This window comes from Ursus maritimus, unplaced genomic scaffold (assembly GCF_017311325.1).
Source record: "Ursus maritimus isolate PB19 unplaced genomic scaffold, ASM1731132v1 scaffold_34, whole genome shotgun sequence".
NCBI lineage: Eukaryota > Metazoa > Chordata > Mammalia > Carnivora > Ursidae > Ursus > Ursus maritimus.
In genome coordinates, this window is record NW_024426008.1 from 1,279,745 (window position 1) to 1,294,006 (window position 14,262).

Consider the following 14,262-nt stretch of genomic DNA (forward strand, 5'->3'; position numbering starts at 1 on the left):
CCATGTTACATACCTTAACAAATGTCAGAATACTTTCCTTCCATACAGTATTGCTAAGAAAGTCAAACTACTTTAAATATAAATTGATATTTTAGTGCTAGTATCACCAAAGGTAAAATCAAGCCAAGCTATACCAAAACATTATTTTGAATAACGTATTTCACAGATACTAAATTAGTACTGAGGATAAAATAATTACTACACACCATCCTAATTTTGAGGACCTTCCTGTCCACTGGGTGAGAAACACACACACACACACACACACACACACACACAATAGCTACTATAACAGTTGAGAGTACAAATAGAGATTTGTATGTGGTATCCATTCAGGTACATCATAAAATGACTTTAATGAATTTCAATTATAAAGTAATTAAAAGAAATACCTGTACTGTTTTTCCAAGTCCCATGTCATCACCAAGAATACACCCTTTTCCTTGGATGAAGTGTGCATAGAGAAACTGGGCTCCTTCCCTCTGGTAGTCTCTCAAATACCTGTTAATAGTATAAGGAATAGCGTCTCCATCTTCAGATAATGGAAAAGCAACAGCAGATGATGGAAATTTTTGGTCCGGGAAATAAGGCTTTTCCAAATCTTCATCATCAAATATAAAATTCCTGGAGCAATCTTTAACAGATTTTACTTCTTGAAGCCTTTTAAGAGGTACTTTTCTTTCTTGAAAATCTGAATATAAGATGATTGCAAATGACTTCCCATTTTCATCCACTGTGATAGATTTTATGCTTGCTTCACAAAGTGTTCCATTATCTGGAGAAGGGGCAAGACATCTTTCTCCTGGATGCCATATGTCTGTAATAATAAAGAAGAAAATAAAATTTCCAAATCTAACTTATAAAGTAACTCCCCATTTATCCACTGCTATGAGAAAAAAAAAATGTACCTCACATGAATACCCTTTCCAAATTACTGAAACAAGATAAATTATAACATGTATAGATATTCTCCTAAAACATATTAATAGATGTTCTCCTATAATAAGCAGAAAAAAGGATATATAATTTATTTCCAGTGGTTCTCACCCTGGCTGTGTGTCACAATCTCCTCATACATGCTTGGACATTAACTCTGTTGATTATGGTTCAGTGGCTATGGGCCACAGTTTTATTACTTTGTTATTTTTATTTATTTCATTTTATTTTATTTTTTTTTATTTATTTATTACTTTGTTTGGTGGATATTGTTGAATTCAAAGGCCATTCTTATTCACAGCCAGGGTTGAGAACTGCTAATTTAGGTACTCATGATGATTCATGAACATTACATATATTATTCATGATATGGTAGACTAATAGTAAATGGGACTTGATAATGAGTAAGCTAAAATCCTCTAAACAGCAATGCTTTTGTGATTCTCCTGTCTGTTTTTTCCCATCTCCTTTCTCTGGAGACAGCTGTTCCTTCTTGTCAATATTGCTGCTTCTAAACTGTTCCTTGAATTTGTATACAACTAACCAAGGGAATCTCCAATTCAACTACAGAAACTACAGAGTGATGTGTGCCAGCCCTGCCACAACTTTTTTCCCTTCTAGGTTTTCAAGGATTGCAGTTCTTTAAAAAGTGATGAATTCTAAGATCTCTTTCTGCTAAGATTCTATTATTCTTTGAAAAATCTGACCCCTTTGTCTATATGTATTTATTCCGTGCTTCATTGCACAGCTTTCTATTTTCTTTTCTTTTTTTTTTTTTTGAAGACTTTATTTATTCATTTGACAGAGAGAGAGAGAGCGAGAGAGCACAAGCAGGGGAGTGGCAGAGGGAGAGGAAGAAGCAGGTCCCCCCACTGAAGGAAGCCTGATGCAGGGCTCCATCCCAAGCACCCTGGGATCATGACCCCAGCTGAAGGCAGAAGCTTAACCCACTGAGCCACCCAGACGCTCCGACTATTTTATTTTCTATTCAGAAAATATAGCACTATGAATAGGGAAGGGAACATCTTTAGAGCATACAACCAGTATAATTAAAAGATACCAAATAGAAGAAATTAAGTAAAAATAATTTTCTAAATGGAATTTCTTATAGCCAGAATTACAGAGGAGCTGTATGACTACAGATGTAAGAATACTAGGAATTATTTTTCTCATATATTTCTTATTGAGGTCAGATAACCATTGGTAGTTTCTTAGGGTCTTTCCAATGATTTCTCGTTAGATTTTTATAATATTTGTGATTATAATATGACTAATATATCTATACTCTCTTAAGCACGAATAGCTCATTATGCTATTCCTCATCAGTTGTTCCTCAAAAGTAAAACCGTTATTCCCTCTAACTTTGGTAAGGTTATTTTGCATAACAATTAGAAGTAGCCCGAGAAAAATCTGTTCTCTTATTCTAATCTTTGAACCCAAACTGAGAACTGTCACACAATTCTAAAAGACACAGTTTTAACATGAAACTAAAACCTTGATCTACTGTACAGGGATAACAGATTACTGGGCCCTATTTTCATAACAGTACCATTTGAGCCTTAAGACCTGAATTAATTCTTATAGCAATTCTTAACACATTATTTCTGTTTCACATGATTTGTTTGCCCATCCAGAAAACGCCTTCCAATTTTTAAAGACTTAAGTCATTAATGAGTTTATTATTCAACATATATGTTTTAACACCAATTACCTACCAAATACTGTACCACACAATAGGTATAAAATGAAAAAAAAATGTCAAAAATGATAATGATTGAACTTTGCTCAGAACTAGTCTTTCCAAATCTCATTAAATGGCATCATCATCTAGCCAACTTTTCATGGTAGAAAACTTTTAGCCAGCCCTTATTCCTCTTTTTATATTACTCCCTACATCCAATCCATCAGAAAGTCCTGCTGGTTCTCCCTCAAAATGTATCATTTCCCTCCATCATGCTACCACCTCTCTAAAACAACTGTCGGCAAACTTTTTCTGTAAAGAATCAGATTTTAGCTATTTATTATTTTAGTTTTGCAGGCTCTACTGTCTCTTACCCTTGTAACACAAAAGCAGGGACAGAGAACACATAAACAAATGGGCATGGCTTTGTTCCAACAAAACTTTACCTACAACAAGTGTCAGGCTGGATTTGGCTCTAGCCCACAGTTCGCTGCCCTCTGCCCTAAAGCCACCTTTGGCTTTCTCCTAAATTACCACTATAAACTCCTAACCATTCTCTCTGCTGCCACCATTTCCCCCCCTACAATCCATTTTACACATAGCAGCAATACTAGTTAAAAATATAAATTACTGGGGTTCCTCGATGGCTCAGTCAGTTAAGCATCTGACTCTTGATTTTGGCTCAGGTCATGATCTCTGGGTCCTGGGATCCAGCCCTACATCAGGCTCCATGCTCAGTGGGGTATCTGCTTGAGGATTCTCTTCCCCTCTTTCTACCCCTCCCCCTGCTTGCATGCTCTCTCTCTAAAATAAATAAATAAATTTAAAAAAATAAAATTATTAGTAAATCTTTAAAATCTTTCAATAGTTATCATTGCATAAAGAATAAACTACAAACTCCTTACTATGGCCTATAAGCCCCAGTATGATCTGCCAATACTCACCTCTCCAACTCAATTTCTCCCTGTACTCAAACTTGCTAAGCAATCTTCTCTCAGCTGTTTTTATGTCATCTCCTCCACTTATTTAAAGTAGAGTACCCTTTTATTCTGTACCTCAGTATTTTATTGCCTCCATAACTCATATTACAATGTTTAATGACTATGTTTACTTGTTTTTATCTGCCTTTCCCTCTAGAGAGTAATTTCCTTTCCAGGAAAATGTCTGTATTTTTCAAGTTTTATCCCCAGCATCAGCACGCAGTAGGCACTCAATAAATGTGCTGAATTTATTAACAAAAACACATCCTTGACCTCACAGATCCTAGATACCTAGTGAGGGAGACACATACTAAAACGCTCACAGACATGAAATTGTAATAAGTGCTTCAGAAGATAACAACAGAGTGCTATGAAAAAGAAGTACTGAAGAAACATTATTTAAAAGGGAAGAAGATCTAACAAGAGTATCTCTGAGCACACAGCATGTGCAAAAGCCCTGTGGGCTTCACACAATTTCTGGACATCTATTTAGTTCCTTAGTTTGAATAATTTCTAGAACTATATAGATTCTGTTAAGTTTGGGCAAAGGCTAGAATCTCTCTGTATCAAATTCTAGAACAAATAGCTTAACTTGGGAGGACTTCCTGTGGGGTTGAATGGAGGGTCCTCTTTAACGCCATTTCCTTTCCTCCTTCATTCCAGACTGGCCTCCTTGCTATTCCTCAACCACGGCAAGCATGCTCCCATCTCACGGCCCCTGAGCTTTCTGTTCCTTCCATCAACACTCTCCCTAAACACACAAATGACTGAGTTTTTCACTACATTCAGGTCTCTGCTACAATGGCATCTCCTCAGAGGTGTTTGACCACTGAATCTAAAATAGCACTCCCTGCCACTCTTCCTTTGTCCTGTTTAATTCCATTTTCAGAGAAAAATATGAAATATTTGTTATTGTTTATCTCAACTTAGTTCCCTAGAGCAGGGACTTACTTAGTTCACTACTATATCCTGGGCACCTAGAACACTGTTTGAAATTGAAATACTTGTAGGACTAACACATATTTATATAGAGCTAACATTTGAAGACTTACGTGTGCCAGGCACGTGCTTTATTTCATTTACGCCTCGCCACCATCATTCCATGACTTCATATAATATTGTTAGTTCCATTTTACAAATGGTGAAACAGATAAAGGTTAACCAACTTGCCCATGGTTACACAGCTTAAAAATGGCAGATCCTGAATTTGAACCAAGCTATTTGACCTTGTGGCAAACATACCGTACCATGCACACATGAATGAACAAGTCCCTGGAACTGAGTAGTCCCTGCTCCTTTTAACTGAGGTCTGAGCATCACAGTCACTACAATCTCCACTCAGCAGCTTCACTACTTATTTCACCTGCCAGGCTTCTATGGGTAGTTATATTTGTGATCCCTGAGTTGTAGTGTCAATTCCTAGCCTTCAGAGTTGAGGCTTATTACATAAACCTCTCTAAACTTTAGCTCTGAATTCCTCATCTATTTAATGAGATCAATACCTTTCTCAAAGAAGCATGGGGATAAACAATCAGCATATTGCTGGGCACATAACAAATACTCAATATCTGATAGTTTTCTTGTATCACTTTTAATAATGAAATAATGGGGGCAAAAGGCATCCTATTTGACTTGTGTTAGATAACCACAACCTCCTTAAACCCTCTCTTGAGGACCCGATAAATGTTGACTCTAAGGCCCTGATTCAGTACATCACATATTAAGCTCTTTGTGTAATCAAATAATGTGAACTGAATATCTCAACCTTTATTCACCTATGTAACAACAAACTTCTACCATTCGCTAAGAACTGGGGCATACAAGCCTAAAGAATCAACATACCACACATTTATTGAGTGCTTATTGTGGACCAGAAGCTGGGTCACGTAAGTGCTTTGCATATACCATCTTATTTAGTAATCACAAGAACTCCGCAATAATCTCAATTTTACAGATGGGGAAACTGCCCAAAATTTCTCAGCAAGAAACTGTCAGAGCTAGCACTAGATCCAGTCTGACTCCAGAGTCCAGGTTCTCAACACTGAATACCAAGGAATTGGTGCCAGACTCCAGCTGTCATTCAGAAGAGCCACCGGGTAAAACCCCAACCCCAAGGGAACTGTCAGGAACGGGTCCAACCCAGCGCAGTAAAGACAGCTGCCTGGGCTGAGAGGCGGGCTCGGAGCTTGTACCTTTGCCGGCGGTTTCCGCGCGAGGCTTGGGGGCAGAGGGATCCATCTGGCCAGGGGGAGGGGCCGGGCAGCCTGGTTGCGTACAACACTCGACAGGCAGCCGAGGACCTGGACGAGGAGACCGGCGGGAAGACTGAGGCCAACGCCACTTCCTGCAGCCCTTCGTACATCGCCCCCCTGAAGCGCGACGCCAGCGGACGAGAGGGAACACAGGTGAGAGGGTCCAGGGAGAAGGGAGGCAGCGTCCCAGGCAGCGGCAGAGCTGAAGAGCGCTGTGGCGGCTGGCAAGGCGGCGCTCACCTAGTCATCTCGCGTTCCGCCGGGGGAGGAGGCAAGCCGGCAAGTGGACCCCTTACCCTCGCTTTCAGAGTTGGCCCTACCTCTACCTTCCCCTGCAACTTTCAGCCCCTGTTCGGAAAATCCCGCGAGATCAGGCTCCTGAACTGTCATTGAGATCTCGCGATAACAAAATCTTGGTTCACATGGGCGGAGCAATCTTCCTGCCATCTTTTCCCCGGGAAGCCGGTAACACAAAGGTTCGCGACAGTTGCAAGTATCGCGAAGTTTGATATCGCTTTCTTGCCTGGTACGGATCTTGGCGGACAACAGAGGGGTCTGAAGATACCCGTGCGCTCGCACCTGCGGCAGTCTTTTAAGGGCTGACCGTGTCCGCGATCGCGGCTTGCTGGCTTGTATTTGGTACTTGGTAGTGTTCCTCGTGTAGCGCATGCCCAAGAGCTTGAGGCGAGTGACTCCCTCCTGCAGCGCTGTCCCAGCTGGGTGGGATACCCACCCGGAAGCCAACCCTTCACGACACGCACGGGAGGCCGAGTAAACTTAGTGGTCACACACTATAGTCAAAAATAACTTCTGTGAGTCCAAACCAGCAATGCATGCCATAAATAGAAGATAAAGGTAAAAAATACAATGAAAATTTAGTGTTTTTCCGTGTACCATCTACAGTTACAGTGGTTTGTGTGACATTATGGGAAAACACTAAGCAGACGGTCGGACTGTTTTTGTTAAAGCATCATCAGAATAACACACTACTCACAAGTTAATGGACACTACTTATATAATGCTTTGCCAGACCTTAGACGCCGATTCATCCAAAAATGGTTTCTGCACATGTTACAATGTTTTCATATACTGTAGGGATACTTAATTGAATTAGATTTTCTTGAATGGGCCTGTATTGGTTTCCTATTGCTGCTGTAACAAATTACCACAAATTTTAGGGGCTTAGAGCAGCCCAAAAGTATTAGGGATATCACAAATTTATTATCGTACAGTTCTGTAAGTCCGAATTCTAACTTGGGTCTCCTTAGGCTAAAATCAAGGAATCAGCTGGGCTGCATTCTTTTCTGGAGGCTCTCGAGCTGAATCCGTTTCCTTGCCTTTCTACACATTCCTTGGCTTATGGCCACCTTCCTTCTGCTACCTCTCTCTCAGCCTTCCATAGCTACATCTTCCTTGGATTGCAGCTGGGTAACATTCTTTGATCTTATGATCAGACTGGGTCTACCTGAATAATCCAGGATAATCATCCCCTTTGAAGGTCTGTACCCTCAATTACATCAGCGAAGTCCCTTTGCCAGGTAAAGTAATATATTCATTTCCAAGGATTTCCAAGGATTAGGATGTGAGCATCTTTAGGGGCTCATTATTCTACCAACCAAAGGGTCTAAATGAGGAAAACCATGTCTATTTGCTGCCAATAGGTATCTATTCTTTGAGAGATACTAACAATTAGCAATATGTTTTCATAAAATCCTTCATCTAGAATAGCACTTGTTTCTGTTTACCAACGGGTAGAAACTTTGGATCTAAGAGAAACATCTAATGCACTATGTGTGAGATGTTGGCGCTCACACATGGTTGAGAGGTTATGTCATTTAACCTCATAACTTCAGTGTCCTAACTCATGACAACAAAGAGGCAAGTAACAGTAACCTACATAGAAAAATGTTGTTGTAAGAATTAAACAGGATAAGTAAAACATCTAAAAACAGTACCGGGTTGTAGGAAGGAATATGTGGATTGCTATTACATAGCAATGGAATGCATCCACTTGAAAGTTGTATTTTAGATAACCATTTCTTCATTTTAATATTTTAGCTAATAGTTGATAGTACATTATTACTTAGATTAAAATTTTAGACTACATTCTAACTTAAAACACCATGGATTATAAGGCATATTATTTAGGTACAGCTGAAAAAAAGAAAAAAAAAACGGCTCATTATATAAATTGTAACTCTTGATTTTTAACATGCATCCTGATACTGGAAATTTTTAAAAGTAAGGAAAAAATCTGCTTCTTGGAATTGATGAAATGTATCTGTTTTACTTAAACTGTTTTCACAGTGTCTCTAAAATCAGCGGCAATTGGAAATTTCAACCAAGGTTACTTTTTTCTTTTTACAACTACCAGAAAAATTTGATTGTTTTCCCCCACTAAAATAACTAGTTGTGTAATATTGTCTTATTTTTCCAGTGGTCTACTAATTTAAGACCTTGATTTTTATTTTTTTTAAGGTTTTTGTTTTTGTTTTGAGAGAGAGCCAACACAGGTGGGGGGAAGAGGGAGAGGGAGAAGCAGGCTCCCCAGTGAGCAGGGAGCCTGGCACAGGCTTGATCCCAGGACGCTGGGATCATGACCTGAGCTAAAGGCAGACGCTTAACCAACTGAGCCACCCAGGAACCCCAAGACCTTGATTCTTAAGGGATGACATCTAAATAGAAGTGATGAAATAAAATCAGAAGTAAATTTTTAATTAAATGAAAGAGATCATCTGGTTGAAGGAATACTCTTGTGACTAACAGAAGAGGAGGGAAGCCTCAATTTCTGAGTATTTATTATTTAACCTCACCACCACATTTATGATGCAAGTGAAGCAGAAAAAAATCATGACATAAAAATGTGTTTTAGTGAATTCGATGCCTCAGAAAATTAGATATCCTTAAACATTCCTTCCCCCACTTAACAGTAGCTTTTGTCTGAGGCCGTTGTAGGGACATCCTTGTCTAAGTTCTGATGTTGTACACATCTAACACTGTAATGTTAATCACTGCAAAGTGAAATTGAAAGTCTTGAAAAACATTTAGGAATTCCTGAAGTCAATATAATTGATCTTGGATAACTAGATCATATACAAAATCATTGGCAAAGGAGGACTAGCAAAATTAAGCTTATTAAAACTACAAGAAGAGAAGAAACAGAGTGTGATAACATAGACATTTCAAAAGAATATTACTTGAATATCAAAGAAACCCTTGAGAAAGAAGATTCTAATATTCTACCAGAGAATTTTTTTATGTTCACATTGTAAAAATCAAATATATATCTATATGTGGTTCATAGACCTCCAAAGTTGTATGTTAATTCAGCAGAAAAGCTCAGGAAAAAATAGGTAGGTATTTCAGTTAATTTGTCCTGCTATAATAATACCACAGACTGGGTAGCTTATAAACAACAGAAATTTATTTCTCACAGTTCTGGAGGCTGGGAAATCCAAGATCAAGGCATCAGCATGGTTGGTTCTGATGAGACCCCTCTTTCTGGTTCATAGCTGGCTCCTCCTCGATATGTCCTTATTTGGGGGAAGGGGCTAGAAGACTCTGTAGTATGTCTTTAAGAGCGCTAATTCTATTCATAAGGGTTCCACATGTGTGTATGTCATCATTTTGGGCATTAGGACTTCAGCATATGAATTTTGAGGGGACACAAACAGATCATAGCAGTATGAAAACTTTGAACTTTGAAAATTTCTTAGATGACTTTAAGTTGTAGCATTTCTCCCTTGATACAATGTTCCAGCCACTGTTTCAAGGGAAAGAAAGGAAGAAGAGAGGAGTAGGAGCAAGGTAGTCATGGTAGAAATGGATGTCACCTTTACCAATTAGTAATCTAGACTTTAGCATTTAAAAGGCAGCATTATTCAACCGTATGACTATACTTAACATTTCTGAACTGAATACTTAAAAATGATTAGGAAGGTAAATTGTGTGTGTGTTTACTACAATTAAAAAACAAAACCAAAAACCTGGGTCAACAAAAGGACAATTTAAAGCTTGAGCCAATTGTAGTGAAAGATATGTAGTGAATGGCAGGTTAGTGCTAGGAATGTGACGATTATTACATCTTGAACCAGTGGCATTTTACATCTTGAACCAATGCCATTTTACTTCACAGACTCACTGAACATTAAAACTTGAAGAAATCTCAGAGGTCCTTGATCCATTGCTCTAACTTAAAGGTAATAAGATAGTTTGAGAAATATTAGCTTATTTTCCCAAGGTCACAGATAGCAAATAACAAAATCAGGTTTGGAACATGATTCATCATTCTCGTTCCAATATGATAGGTATATAAAAATATTATTTCATAGAAGATATTTTTTAATTTGAAAAATGAAAGCCTGTGATTCTGTTTCTTGTAATATTCCATATCTCATGTCATGTAATAAGCCTAAAAATCCTGCAACAAAACATCAAGACCTGCAGGTTGAAATAGTATAATAAAAATATCCAAAATGCATTGCCAAGCAAAAATAAAAGTAAAATGCTCATAGGCCATTTTTAAAATAAGGAGGAAACCGAAAACCAGCTTACTAAGCTGGCACTTATGCCACTGCTGCCCTGGAGTCATTTGCCCATCTCAGTTACAGAAGGTCTGAGTTTTTTCTGTCTTATGGGGACAGAAGACATGGTGTTAAGCTCTTACAAGATCACAAATTGGAACTGAAACCCTACTTGAAATCAGAAACCCTGAAAGGCAACTCCCTCAGTGAAATTACTGGGTAGAAGAAAATCTAGAAAGCAGAAAAGGAGGAGGATGAAGAAGAGAGACTCGTCTGTCTTGGCATGGGCTCTTTGAACAGGGTTTTACGTGTGTGTGTGTGTGTATGTAAGTGTGTCAGTTTCCTTTGACATTTTGAAACCACTACCGTATCCTCAAATGGATTTAGGATTTTAATTCACATAACCTGTATGATCGAGGAAGCCCCAAGCCAAGATAATAACATAATGTAGTGTCAGGTTAATAGCATCTAGGTTGGAAGAAGGAAGCAAGCTCATCTTCTCTAAAGGAAAACATTAAAACAAAGATTCCTCAAAGTTTTCAGAGATAAATCCCAAACAATTCATAATCCCTAAACTGAAAAAAAAAGTGCATAAAACAAGCTACCATGAACAAAAGCCAGCAGGGAAAACATGCAACAGAAATAGTGATTTCAGTTAACAGAAGTATTAGATACAAGTGTTTGTGTATAGTTAAAATATTTACCAATATTTTTGAAAATGGAACTGAAAACATGAGAAGGAACAAATGACACTGTCAGAAAACTGCAAATAGATTTGTTAAAAGAACCAGAACTTCTGGAAATGAAAATTTTAATTATTTAAATTAAAAACTCTATGGTAAGTTAAACAGCAGACTAAACACACCCTAATAGAGAATTCATGAACAGAAAGATCTAAAGAAATGACTCCAAATACAGAGCAGAAAGTCAAGTGGATAGAAAATACAAAAGAAAGGTTAAGAGAAATGGAGGTAAAACTGAATTTCCAGAAGTAATGAATGGAGAGGCTGAGGGGAAAAAAATGTTGAAAGAAACGATAGCTGAAACCTCAGATTCAGGAACCATAGTGAATTGAGTGCAATACAAAAAATAATAAAATAATAAAATAAAATAATTAAAAATAATAAAATAATAGGAATATAAGATATATATATCAGTAGTTAGACACGTTGAAGTAAAATTACAGAAGCAACAGGAATCTTGAAAGCAGCCATTAAAAAAAGATTACTTAGGTAGAATAGAATGACAGTTTAACTGTTAAAAGTTAACAGACAACAGTTAATGGTAACAAGAAGTCAGAAGACAATGGGAGTAACTTCCAAGGGCAAAGAAAATAACTATCAACCTAAAATTTTATAATCAGCTAAACTATAATAAGAGCAAAATAAGAATATTTTCAAATAAAACTAAAAACACCACCAATGGACTCTCACAGCGAGACCTTTTTAAGGATTTTGAACTAAAAAAACCAAATGATCTGAAATGTAAGAATTATTAAGCCTAACAAAATGAACAAATAATCATTGCCTGTATAAAACTATAACAATGATGATGTAATTTGGATATATAAAAAATAAAGGAAAATTAAAACACTGGGCAGAAGTAAAAATGTGATAATAGTGGACTGGAAGACTTTAAGGCATTTGAGATATTTCTGTTGGAAAAGAGAAGAGATAACTGCTCCTAAGCAAAGTATTTACATTAGATGTCAGAGTATATGTAATGGAATATTTAAAAAATGTGTAAATTCTTAATAAAAATGCTAAGAATATCAGAAAAAACAATCTTTAATGTAAAATGCATTAAGTATAAAGAAATTAACCATATAAATGATAAAAGTCTTAGTTTGCCAGGTAGGTAAAAAGTCTTCAACTTATCACCACTATTAACAGTCCCAAATATATACAAGTCAGAATTTCAAGGGGTAAATGATAAGTCCACAAACATGGTAGGAATTTTTAATATTCTTCACAGTACTTGTAAGACTAAGAAGAAAATTAGAATTGAGCCACACAATTAACAATCTTGATCTCGTAGACATATATAGAATACTCCATTCTATTATTAGAAAATAAACATCTTCACAAGCACATAGGGAACATTCACAAAAGTTAACAATGAACTGTGTCATACAGCAACTCTCAACAGCTTTCCAGCAATCTGATTTATACAGATCATGTTCTCTGGTCCCATGAATTAAGTTAGAAGTCAACATTTTAAAAAAAATATTTTTAAAAGATTATATATTTGGAAATTTAGAAACACTTCTAAATAACTTACAGGTCAGAGTTTTAAAAAAATCATGCTGGAAATTAGAAAATAATTGTGAAGCAGAGTTAAAAATAAGTTTTTAAGCTCTTTCAGCTCCAAGTCCTAGCACAAACCTCACATTTTAATTTAAGATAGTTCTTCCATATAGTATTTCCAAAGGAAGTCACCAACATAGATATTAATGATTCTAACTCCTCATCTACATTGAGGATATAAAAGGATTAGATGAGAGGAATTAGAGGATGGGAATGGGAGATTAGAGGAAGAGACTGATAAGGCTGTTGCATTGCTAAGTCCCACACTTTAAGACAAGCAAGAGGCTTCAGAGGAATCACTTGGAAAGTTTAATATGCATAATATGGAATTTTATGGACATGGTGGGCCATTCGCCTCAAACCTTAGAAATCTGAAGGACAAGTACTGCGACTGGCTAACTGCTCTGAAGTTGAGTAAAAAAAGCTGATACATTGGGGGCCACCTTATAAAGGATGACAAAAGGATGCACTTTTGGAGTAGATGTGGGTCTTAGGTGAGAGGAAGACAGCAGCGACTTCTAGATGACCCTAATCAGGGACCTGGATAAGCTGGATGCCTAGGGGTAAAATACTGACTGAAGACCACAGGAAAGCACCCTGTGGGAGAAAGATGTTTAAGGAGAGCCTAGTAACTTCATAACAGTTAAGTAAGACCTTTCTTGTTCCTTACTTTATCTCCTTTTCCCAAGATTAATCCTGGAAAATTCAGAAGCAACCTAGTATGTAGGGGAGGAAGGCAGAGGCATAATTCTTATAAAAGAAGCAGTCATCCCTACTTCTTTCACTGCACACATCTCACCTGTAGCAGATATGAGCTCTGGTAGAGGAAGAACTTTAAGTCTGAATGAGTGTAGAAATCTTAATTTTAATATCACAGTTGACTTAACTGCTAAACTGAGACTTTCTGCTTATTTGTCTAGTTGCTAAAAGTGACCACAAGATTTTTTATTGAGAAAGACTAGGAAGACTCATATGATTTTTCCTAATTTCCTTTCAAGGAGAAAAACTAGCTCTCAAAGTGGGTTTGAATGAACAGTGCAACAAATAAATGAATTTCTATTCTAATTTCATCTCACGGGTTCTGCTGTTTCAACATCCATTAGTACTGAATAATAATAGAAATAGTGCACATCAAATTTAGTAATAAATTAGTACTTAGGGAGTAAGAAAATGCTTATATTGAGAAAGAAGAAAAGCTGAATGATCTATACTTTCAATGTAAGTTACAAAAGAACGACTAGTCCTAAGGAAAATAGAAGAAAAATAATGAACAGAAATTAATGAAAGAGTAATAAAAAAATACTATAGCAGTAATAAACAAAGTGAAAAGTTAACTCTGAAAAGAAAAATAAGGTAGGCAAATGACCTGGTAAAATGCATCAGGAAAAAGAAGAAAAAATACAAATAAACATTAAGAATGAAAAATAGGGCAAAACTAAAGCCAATTCAAAGATTAGAAAAATATGGGCGCATACGCTAAGCAATTTCATGCCAAAATTTAAAATGTACATATCCTTAAAAATATGTCCAAAAGGAAAAGATGCCCTGAATGAAACTATAACTGTTAAGAAATAACTTGAGTCA

General features: G+C 37.0%; 1 protein-coding gene across 3 annotated transcripts in view; it reads right to left on the bottom strand.

Annotated features, from left to right (window-relative positions):
• Positions 1-6,218, bottom strand: part of ERCC6L2 (ERCC excision repair 6 like 2) — a 130,910-nt gene extending 124,692 nt beyond the window's left edge. For all 3 annotated transcript variants that reach the window (XM_040620146.1, XM_040620147.1, XM_008711803.2), the window contains exons 1-2: positions 5,790-6,218; positions 393-817 (exon numbers count right to left, since the gene is read on the bottom strand). In XM_040620146.1, the coding sequence (XP_040476080.1) occupies positions 393-817; positions 5,790-5,835 (471 nt within the window). In that variant the 5' untranslated portion in view covers positions 5,836-6,218. The remainder of the gene's footprint in view (positions 1-392; positions 818-5,789) is intronic.
• Positions 6,219-14,262: the final 8,044 nt, after the last annotated feature.